The 26,059-nt window shown below is 38.6% G+C and overlaps 1 protein-coding gene across 1 annotated transcript in view; it reads left to right on the top strand.

Annotated features, from left to right (window-relative positions):
* Positions 1 to 26,059, top strand: part of IL31RA (interleukin 31 receptor A) — a 67,180-nt gene that overhangs the window by 13,291 nt on the left and 27,830 nt on the right. The window contains exons 3-6 of the mRNA XM_058732324.1: positions 13,563 to 13,680; positions 16,797 to 16,978; positions 19,470 to 19,621; positions 25,083 to 25,248. Of these exons, the coding sequence (XP_058588307.1) occupies positions 13,563 to 13,680; positions 16,797 to 16,978; positions 19,470 to 19,621; positions 25,083 to 25,248 (618 nt within the window). The remainder of the gene's footprint in view (positions 1 to 13,562; positions 13,681 to 16,796; positions 16,979 to 19,469; positions 19,622 to 25,082; positions 25,249 to 26,059) is intronic.

The following is a 26,059-nucleotide window of genomic DNA, read 5'->3' as shown; positions in this document are numbered from 1 at the left end:
CTGTGGGTTTTTCATATATGGCTTTTATTAAGTTGAACTATGTTCCCTCTAGATCTACTCTGTTGAAGATTTCTATCATTAATGGGTGTTGTATTTTGTCAAATGCTTTTTTGCATCTACTGAAATAATCATATGGTTTTTATCCTTTCTCTTAATGATCTGATGTATCACACTGATTGATTTACAAATATTGAACCACCTTTGCAATCCAGGAATCTCACTGTATCATGATGAATGACTTTTTAAAAATTTATCATTGGGTTCAGTTTACTGGTACTTTGTTGAGGATTTTTGCATCTATGTTCATCAGAGATATTGGCCTATACTTCTCTTTTTTTTGGTGCAGTCTTGAACTGGTTTTGGTATCTGGGTAATGCTGGCTTCATAGAATGAATTTGGAAGTTTCCTTCCTCTTCTGTTTTTTGGAATAGTTTGAGAAGAATGGGTGTTAACTATTTTATTTTACTTTATTTTATTTTATTTTATTTATTATTTTAGAGAAAGAGAGCATGAGTTGGGGGCAGGAAAGGGGGGGAAGAGAGAGAGAGAGAGAGAGAGAGAGAGAGAGAATATGAATCTCAAGCAGGCTTCCTGACCTTGATGCAAGTCTCCATTGTATGAACCGTGAAATCATGACCTCATGACCTGAGCTGAAATCGAGTCGGATGCTTAACTCCACTGAGTCACCTCAGGCGCCTCTGTTGGGAGTGTTTTGATTACTGATTCAAGTTCCTTTCTAGTAATGGATCTCTTCAAAGTTTCTATTTCTCCCTGTTTCAGTTTTGGTAGGTTATATGTTTCTAGTAATTTATCCATTTCTTCTAGGTTGTCCAGTTTCTTGGCATATAATTTTTTGTAACATTCTCTTACAGTTGTTTGTATTTCTGTAGTGTTGGTTGTTATTTCTCCTCTTTCATTTTTGATTTTGTTTATTTGAGTTCTCTCTCTCATGAGTTTTTTTTTTGATGACCTAGAGGTTTATCAATTTTATTGATTTTTTTCAAAGAACCAACTCCTGCTCATTGATCTGTTCTATTATTTTTTGTAGTTTCTGTAAAATTTATTTCTGCTCTAATCTTTATTATTTCCTTCCTTCTGCTGGTTTTAAGTTTTGTTTGTTGTTTTTTTCTAACTTCTTTACATGTAAGGTTAGGTTGTTTACTTGAGACTTTTCTTCTTGATATAGGCCTATATTGCTATAAATTTTCCTCTTAGAACCCATTTTGCTGAGTCCCAGAGATTTAGACTATTCTGTTTTCATTTTCATTTGTTTCCATCTAAATTTTATTTCTTCTTTGATTTCTTTTTGATGCATTCATTGTTTAGTAGCATGTTATCTAACCTCTATGGTGGTCTTTCCAGATTTTTTCCTGTGGTTGATTTTTAGTTTTATAGTGTTGCGGTCAGAAAAGATACATGCTATGACTTTGATCTTTTTGAATTTGTTGTGACTTGCCTTGTGACCTAATATGGGATCTAGTCTGGATAATGTTCCATGTGCATTTGAAAAGAATGTGTGTACTGATGTTTTAGGATGGGCGTTCTGAATATATCTGTCAGATTCAGCTGGTCCAATGTGTCATTCAAAGCTGATGTTCCCTTGTTGATTTTCTGTGTAGATGATCTCTTTATTGATGTACATGGGACTTTAAAGTCCCTTACTATTACTGTACTACTATTGATTATTTTCTTTATGTTTGTTGTTAACTGTTTTATGTATTTGGTTGCTACCATATTGAGTGCATAAATACTTATGATTGTTATATATTCTTATTGGATTGTCCCCTTTGTAATTATATAGTGTCCGTCTTTGTCCTTTGTTACAGTCTTTGTTTTAAAGTCTATTTTGTCTGGGGGTGCCTGGGTGGCTCAGTCGACTGAGCTTCTGACTCCAACTCAGGTCATGATCTCATGGTCTGTGAGTTCGAGCCCCACATCAGGCTCTGTGCTGACAGCTTGGAGCCTGGAGCCTGCTTCAGATTCTGTGTCTCCCTCTCTCTCTGACCCTCCCCCGTTCATGCTCTGTTTCTCTCTGTCTCAAAAATAAGTAAACATTAAAAAAAAATAAAGTCTATTTTGTCTGGTATAAGTATTGCTACCCCACCTTTCTTTTGACACCCATCTGCATGATAAATGTTTCTCTATTCCCTCACTTGCAGTCGGTAGATATCTTCAGGTCTGAAATTAGTCTCTAGTAGGCAGCATATAGATGGATCTTGTTTTTATTAATCCATTCTGTCACTCTGTGTCTTTTGATTGGAGCATTTAGTCTATTTACATTCAAAGCAATTATTGATCTGTATGTTATTTATTGCTATTTTGTTACTTGTTTTGTGGTTGTTTCTATGGTTTTTCTCTGATCCTTTTGTCTCTTGCTCTTTTTCGTGGTTTGCTGGTTTTCTTGGTGATATACTTGTATACCTTCCTCTTTATTCTGGGCATATATATTACTGTTTTTTAAATTTATAGTTATCATAGATTTGTACATAACATCTAATGCATATAGCAGTCTGTATTAAGTTGATGGTTGCTTAAGTTTGAACCCATTTTTTACTCCTTTCCCCCATGTTTTAGGTATATGGTATCATATTTTACATCCTTTTATTTTGTGAATCCTTTGTGAAAAAAACCTTTCAGTGGTTTTTACAGATGTACCTCTTTTTCACACTCTCATTTATGGTCTTTCCTTTCTACTCACAGAGTCCCCCTTAATATTTCTTGCAGGGCTGGTTTAGTAGTCATGAATGCCTTAGTTTTTGTGTCTGAAACTGAAACTCTTTATCTCTCCTTATATTCTGAATGATAGTCTTGCTGGATAGAGTATTGTTGGCTGCAAATTTTTCCCTTTCAGCACTTTGAATATATAATGCTATGCTCTTCTGGTCTGCAAAGTTTCTGATGAAAAATCTGCTGATATCCTGATAGGGTTTCCCTTGTATGTAACTGTCTTCTTTTCTCTTGCTGCTTTTAAGATTTTTTTCTTCATCACTAATTTTTACCATTTTAATTAGAATGTGTCTTTGTGTAGACCTCCTTGGGTTGATTTTTTGGGGGTCTCTGACTCCTGTATCTGGATATATATTTCCTTCCCCAGGTTAGGAATATTTTCAGCTATTATTTCTTCAAGTAAGCTTTTGCCCCCTTTTTTCTCTCTTCTTTCTCTGGGATCGCCATAATGTCTGTGTTATCAGATATAATGGAGTCACTGAGTTCCCTAAGACTATTCTCAATATGTATGATTTTTTTTCCTCTCGTTCGCTCAGCTTGGTTACTTTCCATTACTTTGTTTTCCAGGTCATTAATTTGTTCCTCTGTTTCATTTAGCCTGCTCTTTATTCCATCAAGTGTATTTTTAATTTATTTATTGTGTCCTTCATCTCTGATTCTTTTTTATCTCTTTGTCAAATGTCTCACTGATGTCCTCTGCTCTTTTCCCCAGTCCAGTGAGTATCTTTTTTTTTTTTTTTTTGTAATTGATAATATATTTTTTTCTTTCTTTCTTTCTTTCTTTCTTTCTTTCTTTCTTTCTTTCTTTCTTTCTTTCTTTCTTTCTTTTTTAATATATGAAATTTACTGTCAAATTGGTTTCCATACAACACCCAGTGCTCATCCCAAAAGGTGCCCTCCTCAATACCCATCACCCACCCTGCCCTCCCTCCCACCCCCCATCAACCCTCAGTTTGTTCTCAGTTTTTAACAGTCTCTTATGCTTTGGCTCTCTCCCACTCTAACCTCTTTTTTTTTTTTTTTTTCCCTTCCCCTCCCCCATGGGTTTCTGTTACGTTTCTCAGGATCCACATAAGAGTGAAACCATATGGTATCTGTCTTTCTCTGTATGGCTTATTTCACTTAGCATCACACTCTCCAGTTCCATCCACGTTGCTACAAAAGGCCATATTTCATTTTTTCTCATTGCCATGTAGTATTCCATTGTGTATATAAACCACAATTTCTTTATCCATTCATCAGTTGATGGACATTTAGGCTCTTTCCATAATTTGGCTATTGTTGAGAGTGCTGCTATAAACATTGGGGTACAAGTGCCCCTATGCATCAGTACTCCTGTATCCCTTGGATAAATTCCTAGCAGTGCTATTGCTGGGTCATAGGGTAGGTCTATTTTTAATTTTCTGAGGAACCTCCACACTGCTTTCCAGAGCGGCTGCACCAATGTGCATTCCCACCAACAGTGCAAGAGGGTTCCCGTCTCTCCACATCCTCTCCAGCATCTATAGTCTCCTGATTTCTTCATTTTGGCCACTCTGACTGGCGTGAGGTGGTATCTGAGTGTGGTTTTGATTTGTATTTCCCTGATGAGGAGCGACGTTGAACATCTTTTCATGTGCCTGTTGGCCATCCGGATGTCTTCTTTAGAGAAGTGTCTATTCATGTTTTCTGCCCATTTCTTCACTGGGTTATTTGTTTTTCGGGTGTGGAGTTTGATGAGCTCTTTATAGATTTTGGATACTAGCCCTTTGTCCGATGTGACATTTGCAAATATCTTTTCCCATTCCGTTGGTTGCCTTTTAGTTTTGTTGGTTGTTTCCTTTGCTGTGCAGAAGCTTTTTATCTTCATAAGGTCCCAGTAATTCACTTTTGCTTTTAATTCCCTTGCCTTTGGGGATGTGCCGAGTAAGAGATTGCTACGGCTGAGGTCAGAGAGGTCTTTTCCTGCTTTCTCCTCTAAGGTTTTGATGGTTTCCTGTCTCACATTCAGGTCCTTTATCCATTTTGAGTTTATTTTTGTGAATGGTGTGAGAAAGTGGTCTAGTTTCAACCTTCTGCATGTTGCTGTCCAGTTCTCCCAGCACCATTTGTTAAAGAGACTGTCTTTTTTCCATTGGATGTTCTTTCCTGCTTTGTCAAAAATGAGTTGGCCATACGTTTGTGGGTCTAGTTCTGGGGTTTCTATTCGATTCCATTGGTCTATGTGTCTGTTTTTATGCCAATACCATGCTGTCTTGATGATGACAGCTTTGTAGTAGAGGCTAAAGTCTGGGATTGTGATGCCTCCTGCTTTGGTCTTCTTCTTCAAAATTACTTTGGCTATTCGGGGCCTTTTGTGGTTCCATATGAATTTTAGGATTGCTTGTTCTAGTTTCAAGAAGAATGCTGGTGCAATTTTGATTGGGATTGCATTGAATGTGTAGATAGCTTTGGGTAGTATTGACATTTTGACAATATTTATTCTTCCAATCCATGAGCAGGGAATGTCTTTCCATTTCTTTATATCTTCTTCAATTACCTGCATAAGCTTTCTATAGTTTTCAGCATACAGATCTTTTACATCTTTGGTTAGATTTATTCCTAGGTATTTTATGCTTCTTGGTGCAATTGTGAATGGGATCAGTTTCTTTATTTGTCTTTCTGTTGCTTCATTGTTAGTGTATAAGAATGCAACTGATTTCTGTACATTGATTTTGTATCCTGCAACTTTGCTGAATTCATGTATCAGTTCTAGCAGACTTTTGGTGGAGTCTATCGGATTTTCCATGTATAATATCATGTCATCTGCAAAAAGCGAAAGCTTGACTTCATCTTTGCCAATTTTGATGCCTTTGATTTCCTTTTGTTGTCTGATTGCTGATGCTAGAACTTCCAGCACTATATTAAACAACAGCGGTGAGAGTGGGCATCCCTGTCGTGTTCCTGATCTCAGGGAAAAAGCTCTCAGTTTTTCCCCATTGAGGATGATGTTAGCTGTGGGCTTTTCATAAATGGCTTTTATGATCTTTAAGTATGTTCCTTCTATCCCGACTTTCTCAAGGGTTTTTATTAAGAAAGGGTGCTGGATTTTGTCAAAGGCCTTTTCTGCATCGATTGACAGGATCATATGGTTCTTCTCTTTTTTTTTTGTTAATGTGATGTATCACGTTGATCGATTTGCGAATGTTGAACCAGCCCTGCATCCCAGGAATGAATCCCACTTGATCATGGTGAATAATTCTTTTTATATGCTGTTGAATTCGATTTGCTAGTATCTTATTGAGAATTTTTGCATCCATATTCATCAGGGATATTGGCCTGTAGTTCTCTTTTTTTACTGGGTCTCTGTCTGGTTTAGGAATCAAAGTAATACTGGCTTCATAGAATGAGTCTGGAAGTTTTCCTTCCCTTTCTATTTCTTGGAATAGCTTGAGAAGGATAGGTATTATGTCTGCTTTAAACGTCTGGTAGAACTCCCCTGGGAAGCCATCTGGTCCTGGACTCTTATTTGTTGGGAGATTTTTGATAACCGATTCAATTTCTTCACTGGTTATGGGTCTGTTCAAGCTTTCTATTTCCTTCTGATTGAGTTTTGGAAGAGTGTGGGTGTTTAGGAATTTGTCCATTTCTTCAAGGTTGTCCAATTTGTTGGCATATAATTTTTCATAGTATTCCCTGATAATTGTTTGTATCTCTGAGGGATTGGTTGTAATAATTCCATTTTCATTCATGATTTTATCTATTTGGGTCATCTCCCTTTTCTTTTTGAGAAGCCTGGCTAGAGGTTTGTCAATTTTGTTTATTTTTTCAAAAAACCAACTCTTGGTTTCGTTGATCTGCTCTACCATTTTTTTAGATTCTATATTGTTTATTTCTGCTCTGATCTTTATGATTTCTCTTCTTCTGCTGGGTTTAGGCTGCCTTTGCTGTTCTGCTTCTATTTCCTTTAGGTGTGCTGTTAGATTTTGTATTTGGGATTTTTCTTGTTTCTTGAGATAGGCCTGGATTGCAATGTATTTTCCTCTCAGGACTGCCTTCGCTGCGTCCCAAAGAGTTTGGATTGTTGTATTTTCATTTTCGTTTGTTTCCATATATTTTTTAATTTCTTCTCTAATTGCCTGGTTGACCCACTCATTCGTTAGTAGGGTGTTCTTTAACCTCCATGCTTTTGGAGGTTTTCCAGACTTTTTCCTGTGGTTGATTTCAAGCTTCATAGCATTGTGGTCTGAAAGTATGCATGGTATAATTTCAATTCTTGTAAACTTATGAAGGGCTGTTTTGTGACCCAGTATATGATCTATCTTGGAGAATGTTCCATGTGCACTCGAGAAGAAAGTATATTCTGTTGCTTTGGGATGCAGAGTTCTAAATATATCTGTCAAGTCCATCTGATCCAATGTATCATTCAGGGCCCTTGTTTCTTTATTGACTGTGTGTCTAGATGATCTATCCATTTCTGTAAGTGGGGTGTTAAAGTCCCCTGCAATGACCACATTCTTATCAATAAGGTTGCTTATGTTTATGAGTAACTGTTTTATATATCTGGGGGCTCCAGTATTTGGCGCATAGACATTTATATTTGTTAGCTCTTCCTGATGGATAGACCCTGTAATTATTATATAATGCCCTTCTTCATCTCTTGTTACAGCCTTTATTTTAAAGTCTAGTTTGTCTGATATAAGTATGGCTACTCCAGCTTTCTTTTGGCTTCCAGTAGCATGATAAATAGTTCTCCATCCCCTCACTCTCAATCTAAAGGTGTCCTCAGATCTCAAATGAGTCTCTTGTAGACAGCAAATAGATGGGTCTTGTTTTTTTATCCATTCTGATACCCTATGTCTTTTGGTTGGCGCATTTAATCCATTTACATTCAGTGTTATTATAGAAAGATACGGGTTTAGAGTCATTGTGATGTCTGTATGTTTTATGCTTGTAGTGATGTCTCTGGTACTTTGTCTCACAGGATCCCCCTTAGGATCTCTTGTAGGGCTGGTTTCGTGGTGACAAATTCCTTCAGTTTTTGTTTGTTTGGGAAGACCTTTATCTCTCCTTCTATTCTAAATGACAGACTTGCTGGATAAAGGATTCTCGGCTGCATATTTTTTCTGTTTAGCACACTGAAGATATCGTGCCAAGCCTTTCTGGCCTGCCAAGTTTCAAAGGAGAGATCAGTCACGAGTCTTATAGGTCTCCCTTTATATGTGAGGGCACATTTATCCCTTGCTGCTCTCAGAATTTTCTCTTTATCCTTGTATTTTGCCAGTTTCACTATGATATGTCGTGCAGAAGATCGATTCAAGTTACGTCTGAAGGGAGTTCTCTGTGCCTCTTGGATTTCAATGCCTTTTTCCTTCCCCAGTTCAGGGAAGTTCTCAGCTATAATTTCTTCAAGTACCCCTTCAGCACCTTTCCCTCTCTCTTCCTCCTCTGGGATACCAATTATGCGTATATTATTTCTTTTTAGTGTATCACTTAGTTCTCTAATTTTCCCCTCATACTCCTGGATTTTTTTATCTCTCTTTCTTTCAGCTTCCTCCTTCTCCATAACTTTATCTTCTAGTTCACCTATTCTCTCCTCTGCCTCTTCAATCCGAGCCGTGGTGGTTTCCATTTTGTTTTGCATTTCATTTAAAGCGTTTTTCAGCTCCTCGTGACTGTTCCTTAGTCCCTTGATCTCTGTAGCAAGAGATTCTCTGCTGTCCTGTATACTGTTTTCAAGCCCAGCGATTAATTTTATGACTATTATTCTAAATTCACTTTCTGTTATATTATTTAAATCCTTTTTGATCAGTTCATTAGCTGTTGTTATTTCCTGGAGATTCTTCTGAGGGGAATTCTTCCGTTTGGTCATTTTGGATAGTCCCTGGAGCGGTGAGGACCTGCAGGGCACTTCCCCCGTGCTGTGGTGTATAACTGGAGTTGGTGGGCGGGGCCGCAGTCCGACCTGATGTCTGCCCCCAGCCCACCACTGGGGCCACAGTCAGACTGGTGAGTGCCTTCTCTTCCCCTCTCCTAGGGGCGGGATTCACTGTGGGGTGGCGTGGCCCGTCTGGGCTACTTGCACACTGCCAGGCTTGTGGTGCTGGGGAGCTGGGGTATTAGCTGGGGTGGGTAGGCAAGGTGCACGGGGGCAGGAGGGGCAGGCTTAGCTCGCTTCTCCTTAGGTGATCCACTTCAGGAGGGGCCCTGTGGCAGCGGGAGGGAGTCAGATCCGCTGCCGGAGGTTTGGCTCCGCAGAAGCACAGAGTTGGGTGTTTGCGCGGAGCGAGCAAGTTCCCTGGCAGGAACTGGTTCTCTTTGGGATTTTGGCTGGGGGATGGGCGGGGGAGATGGCGCTGGCGAGCGCCTTTGTTCCCCGCCAAGCTGAGCTCTGCCGTCCGTCCGGGGGCTCAGCAGCTCTCCCTCCCTTTGTCCTCCAGCCTTCCCGCTTTCTGAGCAGAGCTGTTAACTTATGACCTCCCAGACGCTAAGTCGCGCTTGCTGTCAGAACACAGTCCGTCCGGCCCCTCCGCTTTTGCCAGCCCGACTCGGGGGCTCTGCTTGGCCGGCGAGCCGCCCCTCCGCCCCGGCTCCCTCCCGCCAGTCCGTGGAGCGCGCACCGCCTCGCCGCCCTTCCTACCCTCTTCCGTGGGCCTCTCGTCTTCGCTTGGCTCCGGAGACTCCGTTCTGCTAATCGTCTGGCGGTTTTCTGGGTTCTTTAGGCAGGTGTAGGTGGAATCTAAGTGATTAGCAGGACGCGCGGTGAGCCCAGCGTCCTCCTACGCCGCCATCTTCCGGACTCCAGTGAGTATCTTTATGATCCTTACTTTAAATTTAAATTATCTGTCAGGCTTATTACTCATGTCTGTTTTGCTTAGGTCTCTTGCTGTTATTTGGTCCTATTCCTTTGCTTGGGATATATTTCTCTGTCTCCTGATTTTTTTTGCAATTCTCTGTATATGTTTCTCTGTGTTAGGTAAGTCAACTATGTCTTCTGCTCTTGAAGGTAGTGGACTTAAAAAGAAGTCCTTAAGTATCCTGTAGTGCAGTATCCCCTGCTTCCCAGGGCCTGTCACTTCAGATAGTTTCTCTTGTGTGTGTTGTATGTGCTTTGCTGCGTTCTTGTATCTTTTCCCTTTAGTTTAGTTGTCTGTAGTGGCTCTTTTTGCCTACTGTGGGAAGTACTTGGTCCCTGGCAGGTGTGGCCTGCATTTATACAAGGTAAATGCTGGTTTACTTGCTAATTGAGACCTGGAGCTTTTGCTGTTAGTACTGGCTAGCCTAAGTAAATGGACAAATGGTGCATGGGTGGGTCTTGCACTTTTAACAAAGTGCATCTCAGACTTCTGCAGAGTCTGCTGCTACCAAGACCAAGGCTCTAAAAAGGCACAGGTCAAGAGTTGCAATGTTAGTGAGATTTGCACTGATCATCTGGGAGAGAGGCTCTGCGGTGCTGAGACTGAGGCAAGCGTGACTGGAAATGCCAGATCCAGTGAAGGATGGGGCCGGGGGGTGTTGGCAGTAGCACATTAGGTAGCAAGTATGGGCAAAGCTGGTTCCTACATATGCCTATGTGTTTATGCTGGGGGATGGGGATGGGAAATGGTGTCTTCCAGCTCCTTTGTTCCTGGAGGAGTCTTTCTGAGATCCCTATCTCTTCAGAACATGCTCTGTAATGAGTAAATTATTCTCCCTCCTCTTTGCCACCCGGTGTATTTCACACTTTTGGTTCTACACTGTATCTGCTCAGGCTGCTAGTCAAATTGCGTCTTCAAGGGTGGGGACTCAGCTTCCTAATGCCAGCAGAGCTCTCCCAGAGCTGAACACCTTATTTTAAGAATTCTAGGCTTTAATTCCCACCATTTGCAAAAACTCATGAAATTAGGCTCCTCTTGTTTTCAAAGCCAAGTGATATGGGGGTTCATCTTCCAGTTTTGGGTCCCTGACTTGATTGTCTTTTTCTTGCCTTTCACCATGCTTCCAGCTTGCTCCTGTCTGATGGCCACAGGTCTCAAATCGCATGTCCACCTTCTTCAATGTGGTCTCTTCTCCACCTTTGGTTGTGGGGTTTGTTCTATAAATCTTTGGGTCTTTTTCTAGGTGTTTTATCTAGTTTTATCCATGGAAAGAGGTGAGCTTAGGGTACTCCTACACTGCCATCTTCCCAGCAGCATGAGATAGAAAATCTTTGATGTCACTGCTGACTAATGGGTGCTTCAGGGATTGGGTTCACGTGCAGGATTCAGAGGAAGGCAGCTTCTCAAGAAAGAGCTGGAAGCATTGACACAATGTGTAGGCACTTAGCTCTCCCTCATTCTTGTTTATCATTCCTAGGGGCTACTTTACCATGTGGGCAATGGTCATTTCATAGAAAAAATATATGAATATATACACAAATTCAAAAATCCTAAACCTAAACAGAACAGTGAATGTCCTGCATTCTGGAACCCTTTACCACTGCCTTTTTGTTAGAAGGTAATACCTTTGACAGAGATACAGAATTAGTTAGGTAATACTAATACAGTAAATACAGTATTAGTTAGGTGTACAGAGAAAATATAATATCCTTATAGTCTGTGATCAATCTGATCAGTTCTAAAAAGTTCCTTCTCCCCTGGAAAGCCAGGCAGGTTTGAGGAAGGGGTGGGGCTGGGTAGCACTCTTATTTGTTAACATTGGCTGTTCCTTCTGGTTTACAATCCTTTAGCTAATCCACTCTCTCTGGGGTAAATGCCCATGTTTCAGAGTTCCTACCTTTCTCCTGCTCCTCTATAAGATGGTATCTAGGTATATGAGCAGGGTTTATATGACTGCAGAGCCGTGGGCAAGGGCTTGTGCATCCATGTAAGCAAACCTTTGTGTTGCCTTCTGGTCTTCTCTGGACTTTCTGCTTTGGTCTCATGCATCGTCTGCTATTTGCTGCAAGATAGCTGGCTTTGCCTACACTTTGGGACATCATACTTGCACCTATTCCTGAAGTTCATGTTCTATTTGCTTTCCTATGGTCCTGAAGTCCCCTGTGCACAGAACTTCCACTGAATCCCAGGCCTGGACCAGTGTCACACATCTATACCCACCCTCCACCTGAGGCACCAGGGATTTCTGGATTCCTGCCTGCTGTACTTGCCTGTATGGAGCTTATCTAAAGAGCTACCCTCAGCCCACACTCTGCCAGTGTAGTGTTCTGCATTTTTCTGGAGTTGATGCTGAGTCTGGAACATGAGGCTTCTTTTAGACTAAAGCCTTGTGACCTGCACCAGGCTGTGTCTGATGAAGTATGTCACCAGCCCCATTGACCTGTTTTACAGACCCGTCTGTGTGTTTGTACTGTTCCACCAAGAACACTGACCTCTGAGCTCTTTGCTCTACCTTACTTCCATTATCTCCCCACATATTCCCCTTCAATATTTTACTTGCCAGAAGTGATGGGCTTTTTCCCATTCCTTGTCTGGTAGAGACTTCCTTTCTAGATGCACTGTAGCTTTACTTTGATACATAAAGGTAACATAAGTTGTCTTCCTTTCTCAAAAATGCCTGCTTCTTAAGACTATGGTTTTGCCAAAGTCTCAAAAGGAAGTTAGTTTGAATCTCAGAACTGAACATTGCCCTTAGTTGAAAATTGCCTTTAGTTCTTAATTATGGGTGTGTATATGTGCATGCATGAGTGTGTATGATTAACCCCTTGGTCTTCTGGTGAAACCTCTGGACCACTTCTCAAAATAATATTTCTAAGTGTATAAATAATATACATGTGATTACAAAGAAACTCAAATATACTGAAATGATGTTATCAAAGTATTAAGGAAACAAATTTGTGATAGTAATATGTGTGTTTCTTAAATTTTTTTTAATGTTTATTTTTTAGAGAGAGACAGAGCATGAGTGGGGGAGAGGCAGAGAGAGGGAAACACAGAATCTGAAGCAGGCTTAGGGCTCTGAGCTGTCAGCACAGAGTCTGAAGTGGGGCTTGAACTCAGAAACTATGAGATCATAACCTGACCTGAAGTTGGACATTTAACTGACTGAGCCACCCAGGTGCCCCTGTCCTTCTTTATCAATACATTAAATGGGAAGGCCTAATAATTACTTTAGTGTAGTAATAGTAACAATAGTATTTGATATTTCAAGATATTTGCAACAACTGAAATATAAATGAAAATACCCTGACTTTTAATGGTGACAAATTCACAAGTAGGTTGTTGACCACATTCATGGGGGAAGAAAATTTTTAATTTCAACAAAAGGTTAAGTGAAAAAATCAAGATAAAACCTTTTTCCCATTTAAGTTCATGTACCCATGGATTCTGTCTCTGGACCTTTTCAGGGTCTAGATCTATATTCTAGATGGTATCTTCTTTCTCTATGGAAGGATAGGTGTTATTGGGTGAGAAACTACAGGGAGAAAAATTTATAAACTATGGAAATACATGTAAAATATTTCAGAAATTTTCTCTATTAATGTAATCTGATGAAAAACTATTGATACATAAAGTTGAAGTGTGGCATAGTTGAACATTTTGTGTTTTTCTCTTCTCCACATATCTTCCATTTCCCAGTTACCCAGACTGGTTCCATCATTTGATGCTTTACTTAGCATTTCACTAACACTTTATATTTGCCTGGTTTCTTAATACAATTTTTGCTTCTCAAATGTTGCTTTTGAGTAATAATGTAAAAAGTGCTTTTTAAAAAATATAAATCTAGTTCTTTAAGATAAAGGAGTAATTGAAGAGATGGAGTTAGATTCTTTCCTTTGCCTTGATTAGGAGGATCTATACTATGTATCAACTAACCAAAACAGTCTAGTTTTTGATCCACCTAGTTTCATGAAATGATTGCGTGTATGTATGCATGCATATATGTGTTTGTTTGTTTAGTTTTGCCAGCTAAACCTGAGAACATTTCCTGTGTCTTCTACTATGAGGAGAATTTTACTTGCACCTGGAGTCCAGAGAAAGAAGCCAGTTATACATGGTACAAAGTAAAGAGAACTTAGTAAGTACCGGAGCTTGTGTGCTATCAGTGGGAGTAAGGGTAGGAGGCAGAGGCTCCTGGTTCACTCATGATTCAAGTCACTTCTGAAGTGAAATGTTCTCCTCATTATAGCTTCTGGGTGACTCCCATAGCCTCCAATGGCTGGGATGACACCTTGGCTGCTTGCAGCCATACTGACAGGAGCTGCAACTATGGAGGGAGGGGAGCTATAGCCACATGATGATGACCTCTTCTCAGAGGCACTGGATTGGCTCAGAGCAGTCACCAGTTATAAGCAGAGTGGAAAAATCTGCTTATTTACTATATTCAGCTATGTTCTTCCTCTTTCCAGAATGTGTCCTAAAACTGTTCCTTTTTCATGGATGCAATGTTAGTAAGTAGGGTCATAAACCCAGAACTAAGAGGGAGATTTACACTAATTTGCTATGTGACCCCTGTTAGACAGTATTCCACCAGGACAGTGCTTCCCCAATTTCTTACTACCTCAAGCATCCCTTTTTATCCTAATCCTATTAGAATAAAAATTATAAAATTTTTATTATTATTCTAGCCAAAAGCTAGATTTTTTAGCAAGTTTATGCAGGGGTTCTTTTTTGAAATTTTGAAAATAGTTCATGAAACCCTTTATGGACTTCATGTTCCCCTAAGAATAAGGATGCCCACACTGGGAAATATTGAAAGATTATCTTTTCCATTCCAAAAAGAGTCTATACTTCCAAGTTTTTGTTTTATTTTGTTTTGTTTTGTTTTTAAATACAAGATCTCATTTATACTCTTTTTTCCCCACTCCTTGGAAATTGGTAACTAGTGTTGTAGGGGAAATCCACTTTACACTTTACAATAGAAGAAATTGAAAAAAGCAAGCACTATTCCTTGCAGTACTCATATATCAATGAGTATATCAGAGAGATGATTTAACACAGAGGTCAGCAAACTTTTTCTATAAAGGGACAGATAGTAGATATTTTAGGCTTAGAGGGAGGTGGATCTCTGTCAAACTATTTAACACTATTTCTGTAGCAGGTAAGTTGCCATAGGCAATATGTAAACCAATGGACCTCACTGTTGTCCAATTAAACCTTATTTATGGATCCTGAAATTTGAATTTCATATACTTTTCACATGCCACAAAGTATTTTTGTTTTTATATATTTTCCCCAACCATTTAACAATGTCAAACCTGTTCTTAGCCTTTGGGCCAATCAAGAATAGGTGGCGGGCTGTATTGGGCCTGTAGGCCTAGTTTGCTGAGCCCTGCTTCTGAAAATAAGAATGATAAAGACCCAATAATCCATGGTACAAATGACTTATATTCTCCTAGACTGTAGTTCTAGGTCCAGTGTTGAATAGAAAGTATCAGTATAATGAAAATCTGGAAACCTCAATAAGTATACTCCTATTTTTTTGTTATAAGGAGTCACTCCTCCCACCCCCTTCTATCACTCCCTATGGATTGTCATTATGTTTATGAGCTGGTCATGTAGAAAGAGGAAATGCCTGGGTGTCCTTAGGCCTGTGTACAGTCTCTGTCCATGGTCTCAGGTCTGCTGGGCTCTCCAGGACTCCCATACTAGCTTGTACCTTTGTAAGTTTATCACCAAAAATCTTTTTTCCGGGTAGAATGGGAAGGTTTCTTGTGGGTGATCAACTCTGAGAGCAGACGATGGTGGGTCAGTGGTATGAAGAAAAAAACCTTACTGATGCTCAGGAATGATAGGAATAGATTTTTCCCTGGAGAAGAATAAGGAGTTGGATGCCTTTATGGAGGTAGTGACTTTTGAACTGAGATGTGAAGGAGCTCTAAAGATGCAGGAAAGGGAAGAAAAGGATATGTCTCCAAGGTTACAGCATGAATAAATGCAAAATATTCAACTACAGTGATAGTACTAGTAACAATGATAGTAACATCTCATCTTTAGAATAAGTGGCTGAACTTTTAAAAGCACTTAATGCATATTAGCTCATTTCATCCTCATAACAGTGCTATACTATAGGTATATTACTATTCTCATTTTAGATGGGAAAACTCAGGCAAGGAGAGGCTAGGAAACTTGCCCAAGGCACAGAATTCAAACCTGATCTTTTTCCAGAGTTTGTGATGTAACCATGACTCAACATTATTCTGGAGGCCATTTTTTTTGCACTGTACAACTATAGAAAAACTTTAAAGTCCTTTCTATTTTCAAAATTCCACGATTCTATACATCTAAGCTCCTTTGCTCCCAGCCCCAGCCAACACTGGGACCGTGTATGGTGGGGGTTTTTCTGTTTTCTGCCAACTTCAACTCCTACATAATCCCTAGAGCTGTGGGACTATATCTATACCTACCCATCTGATTCCTATCAGTCTTTGTACTTGTCTTCATTAAGTTATAGTTTGATAGGATTTAAGTTATCTATCTGGGATAGATAGATATCTCTCTATCAGGAAAATAATTTTCATGGGTTTTCTGAAAATAGTGTATGCCAATGGTAGAAAATTCAATTTGAAAAATGTAAAGAACGTAAAAAAAAAAAATCGCTTGAAATTTCATCACCAAAGGTAACAGCTTTACATTTTGCTGAGCACCTTTCCAGACATCTGTAAGAACAGTTATATAAATATGTAAGTTTATATAAATTTGATTATTCTGCATATAATATGCATATTTTTTTTTACCACCAATAGAGTATGGCCATCTTTCCATATCAATAACTATAGATATATTAAAAACTATTTAAAATTCTACTTATGTATCCACCATACTTTATTTAATAAATCCTCTTTGATTTTCATTTTCTTTTTAGAATAACTTCCCAAGACTAGAATTTGGGGTTTTCAAGGGCCTATTCAGTATTTCTTACCAATAGGAAATACAAGTATAGTTTTTGATGGATGTAAAGAGTTTCAAGCAAGTCTCCATGTCTCATAACATCTCAGACAAGAAGCGGGTAACTTGGAACTCTCCTTGGAAGTGATGAGGAAGGCGTTTGGAGAGGGGCACTCTATTCTAAACGATATAGTCTTCAAGAGAAACCCAAAGTAAAACTAACAAATACATGCTTAATATATTAAGTATGGCTTTGTTTCCAAACTGCTGTACTAAACTCATGTTGAATTGCTTTTTCCTTCAAAGCTCTTATGGATATAAAAGTGATATTTGTCCAAGTGATAATTCTACAAGAGGAAATCATACTTCTTGTTCCTTTCTTCCTCCAACAATAACAAACCCAGATAATTACACCATTCAAGTGGAAGCTCAAAATGCAGATGGTATAATTAAATCTGATATAACACATTGGAGCTTAGATGCTATAAGTAAGTATTATTTTTTATTCTTATATACTCTTTTATTAAAAGATACCCCCTTTTTTTTCTTGAAAGAGATACAGACACAAAAGTAGACTCAAAGCTTAAGGATATAGTTCATATGTGTCATGAATATACCAAGGGTTATGAGTATGCATAAGAGTTCCTTATTCTCCACATCTTTACCCGTGCTTTTTTTGTTGTCTTTTTGTTACTAGCCATTGTGATTGGTATGAGGTAATATCTCATTGTGGTTTTCTCTGATTATTAGTGATGTTGAGCATCTCTACATGTACCTCTTAGCTATCTATTTGTCTTTGGAAAATGTCTATTCAGGTCCTCTGTCCATTTTAAAATTCAGACTGTGATTTTCTTGGTGTTGAACTGTATGAGTTCTTTATATATTTTGGATTTTAACCCCTTATTGAATATATCATTTGCAAATACCTTCTCCCATTCAGTAAATTTCCTTTTCATTTTGCTGATGATTTCCTTCACTGTGCAAAAGCTTTTTATTTTGATGAGTTCCCAATAGTGTATTTTTGCTTTTGTTTTACTTGCCTGAGGAGACCTAGCCAAAAAAATGTTTCTAAGGCTGATGTCAAAGAGATTGCTGACTATATTTTCTTTAGGATTTTTATGGTTTCAGGCCTCACATTTAAGTTTTTAATACATTTTGAGCTTATTTTTGTACATGGTTTGAGAAAGTGGTTCATTTTCATTCTTTTACATAAAACTGTCAAGTTTTCTCAACACCATTTATTGAAGAGACTCTTATCCCCATTGTATATTCTTGCCTCCTTTGTCTTATATTAATTGATAATATAAGTTTATGCTTATTTCTGGACTCTCAGTCCTGTTCCACTGATCTTTGTGTCTGTTTTTATGCCAGCACACCTTGAAATCTTGGATTGTGATACCTTCAGCTTTATTTTTGTTTCTCAAGATTACTTTCAAGATTATTTGGGGTCTTTTGTGGTTCCATACACATTTTAGTATTATTATCTTTTTAATTCTGGAATCTGTAAATTGCTTTGGGTGGTGTAGACATTTAAAAATTTTTAGTTCTTGGGGCGCCTGGGTGGTTCGGTTTAGCATCCGACTTCAGCTCAGGTCATAATCTCATGGTCTGTGAGTTCAAGCCCCGTGTCAGGCTCTGTGCTGACAGCTCAGAGCCTAGAGCCTGGAGCCTGTTTCAGATTCTGTGTCTCCCTCTGCCTCCGCCCCTCTCCCACTCATGCTCTGTCTCTCTCTCTCCCTGTCAAAAATAAATAAACATAAAAAATTTTTTTTAATTTTTAATTCTTCCAATCCATGAGCATGGTATATATCTTTTCATTTGTTTGTGTTGTCTCAATTTCTTTTACTAATGTCTTATAGTTTTCAGAGTACAGGTCTTTCATGTCCTTGTTTAAATTTATTCCTAGGCATTTTATTCTTATTGGTGCAAGTGTATCTCCTCCTTCATTACTCATGTATAGAAATGCAACAGATTTCTGTATATTAATTTTATATCCTGCAAGCTTATTGAAGTCATTGTTTAGAAGAATTTTTAATGCAAGTGGGTATACGCTGATTGCACAGTGTGATTTAAAAAGATGAAAGTTTTATTTAGCATAATAGAAAATTTGCTTAAAAATTTACAAATGCTTACATAGAAAAAAGCCTGGAAATACACCAGAAAGTTATAATGGCTATCTCTGAGGTTGATGGCATTATGGATGATTTAAACTTTTTCTTTGTATTTTTCTATATTAAAAAGATTTTTTTAGAATGAGCATATACTACTTTTAAAACCAGAAAAAAAATTGCATATCTTCAGAGAGAGAGACTTAGGATGAGAATGTTTGTAGTATTCAAGGAAAATGAAAGATGCTTTCTACTGGACACTTCTGGGTTGAGGGGAGTGTAGAGTAGATAAGGTAAACGGCCCATTTTCTGGTTGTTTTACCTCCTTTCTTCTTGGCGTAAGATCTGACCCATTTAGTAAAATGTATATTTGCAGAAAAATCATAGGAATCTATCCTCTCCTCAGAGGCCATCCCTTTTTTTGGTGGGGGTGAGGCGGTGGGAGAAGTGGGGATGGCAGCATTCCTTTTGCACTGCCTTCCTAATGCCATCTGCATATAGCAGATTACAAAATAAGCCCTACCATTTCATTTCTACTTTTCTTTTTTTTTTAATTTTTTTATTTTTTATTATTTATTTTTGAGAGAGAGAAAGAGTGCGAGTTAGGGAAGAGCACAGAGAGAGAGGGCGGGGTGGGGGGGGGGAGACACAAAATCTGAAGCAGGCTCCAGGCTCTGAGCTGTCAGCACAGTCTGATGCAGGTTCTCAAACCTGCGAACCACAAGATAATGACCTGAGCCAAAGTCGGACGCTTAACTGACTGAACCACCCAGGTACCCCTCTACTTTGCTTTTTTCCAGTTTTAGGTGGATGCTATTAACATCTTCTGATCTTTTTGCAATTATGAGAAATTTAGGATTTTTATTTTCAGCGAAAATTGAACCACCTGAGATTTTCAGTGTGAAACCAGTTTTGGGCATCAAACGAATGGTTCAAATAAAATGGATACGGCCTGTGTTGGCTCCTGTTTCATCTACTTTAAAATACACACTTCGATTCAAAACAGTAAATAGTGCCTACTGGGTAAGTATCCTATTACAATGTTTCTATTAGAGGGCCCAAAGAAAAGAATTATTGATAACTTTTTTTTTTTTTTTTTTTTTTTACTGGGAATCATTTTTTTTCAATTTTCTACCTTAAAAATAGAAGACAGATAATAATGAGTACTTTTCTTCCTAGTTTCCCATTAGGGCCTTTTGGATTGGACAAGTATTTCTATAGGCATCTTGCATTCAAAGCACAGGGACATATTAAAGAGTGAGAAGTTTACTTTTGAATTCCACTCTGGTTTGTGTATAGCTATGTCAATGGCTGATATTCTGTGGCTTGTCCATTTCCTTTTTTATTTTTCCAACTCTTTATGAAATTGTGATATATAACTTGTATTTGGAAAAATGAACAAATCATAGCTGTTGTATTTAATAAATTATTATTAAGTTAGCACTCATGTTAAAACCAGTGAGGTCAAAAAAAGCATGCCAAAGTCCCCTGCTTATCCTTTCCGATGACAACCCCAACACTGCCTTAGAGCTGTTATCTTGATTTTCATGGTAAATGCTTCTTTGGTTTTTATTATGGGTTTACCGTTTAAACCTGCATCTCTGAACAACACAGTTTGACACATTATGTAATAGAAATCTGTACATTTTGTATTTTTAAAAAAATATTTGAGTTCCTTCAGTATTGTATTCTTAAGATTCATCTATGTTATGTAATGCTGGAGTTTATACATTTTAATTGTTTTATAGTATTCCATTATGTACTAATTAATTTGCATTTACCTGACTTTTAATTGCATTAATTTATTGCATTAATTGCATTAATTAATTTAATTTGCATTTACCTGACTTTTAATGAGGTTGTATACCTTTTTATGTGTTTTTTGGCTATTTGGAGTTCTTTGTGAAATGTTGATTTAAGCCTTTTGCTCATTTTTTCTAATGGGTGGTCTGAGTTTTAAATTGACTTGTAGGAGTTTCTTATACATTTTATTTATGAGTTTTTTTTAATCTGCTATGTGTGTTACAGACATTTATCACTATGTGGTTTGCCATTTCACTGTCTTAATGGTGACTTTGGAGGAGCATAACTTCTTAATTTTTAACATTTTTAACAACTTTCAACAATCCTTTCTTACTTCAAAGTTCAGAGTATATTCTTCTATTTCCATCAATGCAACCTGAAATTATATCAACCTTTTTTTGGTAACTACTATATATATATTTTTAATGTTTATTTATTTTTGAGAGAGAGAGAGAAAGATATCAACCTTTTTTTGGTAACTACTATATATGTATTTTTAATGTTTATTTATTTTTGAGAGAGAGAGAAAGAGAGAGAGGGTGAGGGAGGGACAGAGAGAGAGGGAGACACAGAATCCAAAGCAGGCTCTAAGCCCTGACCTGACAGCACAGAGCCTGATGTGGGACCTGAATGCATGAACTGTGAGATCATGACCTGAGCCAAAGTCGGAAGCTTAACCGACTGAGCCACCCAGGTGCCCCTGTAAACACTACATATTGTTGACTCTTAATCAGATCCTAGCCAATTAAATCAGTTAAACCTTTAATATTTTTTTCCCCATACACAAGATTTTCTAGTAAAACACATGTCCACTGTCTTAAAGTTTATTGGTTTTTAAGATAAGTGGAGGCATTATCAGCATTTCAGCCAATTTAGAATCTTTATTTTACCACCAAAACTTACAGTTAACTTTTAACTTTCTGACTTTTCAATATCCTCAGATTTTATAACTCTTAACTTGTATACCTTTATCAAATCATTAATAAAAATAGTGACTATGTCAGAGCCCTGTGGTAAACCATTAGAGACTATTCAGAGATATCAACCTTTTTTTCTCTGAGTGTGGTCATTTACTTATGTTTCTGTGAATATGCATAATTACTGTCATAATCATTCAGCCTACTCTTACTGTCTTGACCATGACACTATTACTAGACTTTGCTGAAATTCATAGATACTTTATTGCATTCTCTCCTAGTCTAGAGCTCTTTCAGAAAAGAAAATTGGTAAAGTTTCACTTATTACATGTTTAAGATAAGAGAAATAATGATGTCCACTCTTCCTCTCAGCTTCTTTTCTAAGCCAGCTCTGGAACCATTCTCCTAGTACCTGCCTACATGTACCACAAGACTAATTAATTTGTAGTTTCTGGAACCCAGAACAGAATACCTAAGCAAGGAAGTTCCTGGTACAACATAAGTCCATCTTCCTTCACATCACCAGTTATGGTCTAAGTAAACCTGAGGAATTGCTAGGAATTGGTACTGTCTAGCGATCCTTGATTTACCTTGTTTGTCTGAGCCCAGAGTCCTCCGGCCACTGAGATAGGATTCAATAAGAAAAACCAGGATTTCTGTTCCTCTGGAAAATGAGCAAGCCATGTAGAACACTAAGTGAGGGAAGCACGTGTAAATTACCCCAGATTTCAGCATCCTGTACCCACCTCTTTGAGAAACTCACTTGCATCTGCCCTCATCTTTGCTTTATTCCTTCCAGTCCTTGAGCTAAGAGGTCATTCCTCCTGCTCTGCTGAAGGAAGTGAGAAGGAAAGTGGAATGTGCTGTCAGTATCTCCCTCCTTTGAGCATTCAAACACAATAATTTTTAAACTCAATTATACCAACCCAATTTTTCTATGGAAAAAGGTCCAAATCCTTAATCCTCCAACACTTGAACCCTATCAACCCCTCCAACCTCATTTTTCATCCTGCCCTTGGTTCTCTACTAACTAGTTCTGGATTGCTACTTTCCCTTGTGTCATGTTGTTTCACTATTCTGTGTCTTTGCTTTTGTACCTCTACTCCCTCGCCAAACTTCGTTAAACCTGTTCATGTCTCAGAACTCAGTTCTGACATATTTCCTTCTGAGCACCTGAACTAGGTGCTCCTCCTCTATCACCACACTTAACACTCAACACAGTCATTTAAAGTCCTATCTCCCTGCATTAGACTGTAAAAAAATCCCAATATGTCCATATAGCAGGACTTAGGTTTGTATAATGCTGTGTGTGTTGCAAAGTGCTTTCTTACACTCCAGACTATTTAATCTTTGCATATATCTATAAATGAGGCATCACTATTATTATTTTTACATATTAGGAAATCGTGGTGTACAGAGCTTAAATCACCTGTCTAAGATCCCAGGGTTTGTAAGTTGCAAACCTGAGCCCAAGTTTTCTGACTCTAAGTTGCCATTCATTTGACCATATTTTAGCAACCTCCAGACCATCTTCCTGTTGCCTAATCTAAGGAGTTTCTGCCTTTAAAAATAGAGCTATGTGAGAACTCTGCCAAAGAATATCAAGAAGGTTTTAAAAGTTTGATTTAGGCTTTGCACCAACACTTCTGACTCATCTCTTAAAACATAAACACTTTGGGCGAGCTAGGATTTGGCACAAAGTATAGGTTGTTAGAAATAAACCCGATGAAGTTAATTAGTGTTTTGTTAGGAGTCCTTTGTGTTGAGCTGGGGAAATCTTAGTTGAGTCTATATATGGAGGATCAGTTGGTCCTGGACTGTATGAGGGCCACAGGTACTTGCCTGGACAAAAAGCCAAACTGAAAGAAGCCTTTCAGGCAGATATGTAGTTTGAAAGGCTGAGCAGCTTTTTTCCCACCTATGGGAAAGGGCTGTAAAGAACATGCTTGGCTAGCTACATTAGGCAAAGCTTACTGAACATGAATGTGAAGAGCCCCAGCTTGTAGACCAAGTATGTGCTTGAGGGTACTCGCAAAGCAGGAAGAAAATTTTGAAAGATTGTTATAAAAGAATATTACATATTTAAAAGAGCTTAAAAGGACAACAAAACTTTATTAGACTTCTTTGTGTATTAATATAGTTTTATTTTGATTTGTGTATGGAAGATACCATGCGGTTGTCTGTCTTATAAAGGTCTTAATATCACCCCAAATGAGCCCCATAACTAAGCTAAGTTGGGGAAGGCTACTTTCTCTGAGATGTGGGATTGTCCCAGTGACCCTATTCTGCCATTACAACATCTCCAGGGGCTGTTAGAGGTCGGCGCTCAGGGAACTTTGGATTCAACAGTGAAACTGCCCTTGCCTCTGGTTCCTACATCCTTTTCCCAACACCATCTTCATAGATTCAGAGTTTAGAAGTTTCCATCTGCGGCTGAGATGCTCAGGTTTTTGCCACATACATATATTCTCATTTTGTTCAATTTCCTTTAGGCCCAAGACCTATAGTTATTTAGTTATTTTCACAGCTGTTATATATACTTTCTTCTCTCACAGGGTTTTATGGGACTAGTGTGCATATTCACAAAATAGACATGCCTATTAGTGCAGTTTATTAATCAACTCAATGTAAGTTCATATAAACCAACAGCTAAAAGTTCATCTTGCAACAACAGTGACCATGCTCAAAAATAAATAGCTGAATTTTTAGTGTCTCTTGGAGAGTTGGGTCCAAAAGGGACTTGAGGGGTGCCTGGGTGGCGCAGTCAGTTAAGCGTCCGACTTCAGCCAGGTCACGATCTCGCGGTCCGTGAGTTCGAGCCCCGCGTCAGGCTCTGGGCTGATGGCTCAGAGCCTGGAGCCTGTTTCCGATTCTGTGTCTCCCTCTCTCTCTGCCCCTCCCCCGTTCATGCTATGTCTCTCTCTGTCCCAAAAATAAATAAAAAACGTTGAAAAAAAAATTTTGAAAAAAACAAAAACAAAAACAAAAAAAACCCAAAAGGGACTTGAGAGATTATATAAAGCAGTGTGCTCATTTTACTAATGAGGAAACTGAAGTCTAGAAAGGAGAAGTGATTTATTTACCTCCCCCCCTCCACTTCCCCCACAGAATGTCAAAATGAATTTATGCATCCAGGCTGCTGAGATCCTTAGCAGCCCTACTGGTTACCTAAAGACCAATAGTTTGCAATGGAAGATTTGGGTAAAGGGGAAGTATGTAGGAGTTAGGAATGCTGTATTCTGATTCCAGTTATGCCTATAACAAACACTGAAGTAGTCCACAGTCACTTAACTTTTGGGCTCTTGTCCATTACATGAGATTGAACTTAATGCCACTGAGGTCTCTGTTAGTTACTGTTCTATGAGGCCTTATATCTAGGTATTGGAGTCACCTGCAGTATTTACACTGAGGCCCAGGTTGCCCTCAGTCCCATGACTCTACCTTGTATTTTCCAGAACAAGACTCTGCACACTCACTTCAGCCAGGATGGGGTGGGGGGTGGGTGTGTGGGCATGAATCTCTGCCTTACAAGCTTAGAGACAGGAAATGGGGAGGGTGGTGGTTCATGGGGTGACTCACATCTGTTTAGGTGCAAGTGATCCCCAGGCATGTGTGAGGTTTATCTATGAAAATGATATTTTTTGAAACCTGAGATACAATGCTTCAAGTTCCAAAAATGTAAGAGAGACTTGGGGCATGAAGAAGAAAAATGGAAAGATAACAGGTGATCTCTCATCCAGCTCAGAGTCATCTTTGTCTTTTAGATGGAAGTCAACTTCACCAAAGAAGATATTGATAGAGATGAAACCTACAACCTCACAGGACTGCAGGCCTTTACAGAGTATGTTATAGCTCTGCGATGTGCCACTAAGGAGTCCATGTTCTGGAGTGGTTGGAGCCAAGAAAAAATGGGGACAACTGAGGAAGAAGGCAAGCTGGTCCCTTGCAATTCCTTTTCTGCCTGCTCTGGTATAAGGTGGCCTGGGCCTAGCCTTAGTGGGTTTTGTCCAGTGTTGTACTTGGAAATCATGGAATCTCACAGTCCTAGAGCATGGACAATCTGTATGTTCCCTCTCTATAAGGCACTTACCTGAGCCCACAGGATAAACCAGCCCTCCTCAGATGGTCTGAGTTAGCATCTTCTTGCCCCAAAGGCAAAAGATCACATCTTTACCACTCTTATTAAGTTCTTATACTATACATGAAACAGCATAATACTATTTAAAGGTATCTTATGATACATTAAAGATATATATTGTAAACCCTGCAGCCACCACTAAAAAATTAAAAAAGGTATAATTACTGAGGGAAAAAAAGGTCAGATTCTTAATGACAGTGAGAGAGAAAGAGAAAGGGACTATACAGTGAATGAGTGCTTACCATGAGTCAGGATGGTCATTCAGAATAGTACTTTAAATCTATAGGCTTGGCTTAGATTCCAGCATGGCTGTGGAGTGATTTGGGGCTAGATAACTAATGTCTAAGCCTCAGTTTTCTCAATTTTTTTTTTGTATACACATGTTCATAGCAGCTTTATTTAAAATAATAAAATAACGGAAAGGTCCATCAACTAGTCAAAGAATAAACAAACTATGGTATAACCATACAAGGCAATACAATTAAACAATAAAAAAGGAACTAATGATACATGCAACAACATGAATATCTCAGAAGCATTATGTTAAGTAAAAGAAACTGGACACAAAAGACTAAATATGATTTTCAATTTATTGGAAATTCT

Source organism: Neofelis nebulosa, chromosome 1 (assembly GCF_028018385.1).
Source record: "Neofelis nebulosa isolate mNeoNeb1 chromosome 1, mNeoNeb1.pri, whole genome shotgun sequence".
In the NCBI taxonomy this organism is placed as follows: Eukaryota; Metazoa; Chordata; class Mammalia; order Carnivora; family Felidae; genus Neofelis; species Neofelis nebulosa.
The sequence above is the reverse complement of the archived record's forward strand: the minus strand, read 5'-3'. Positions and strand labels throughout refer to the sequence as shown.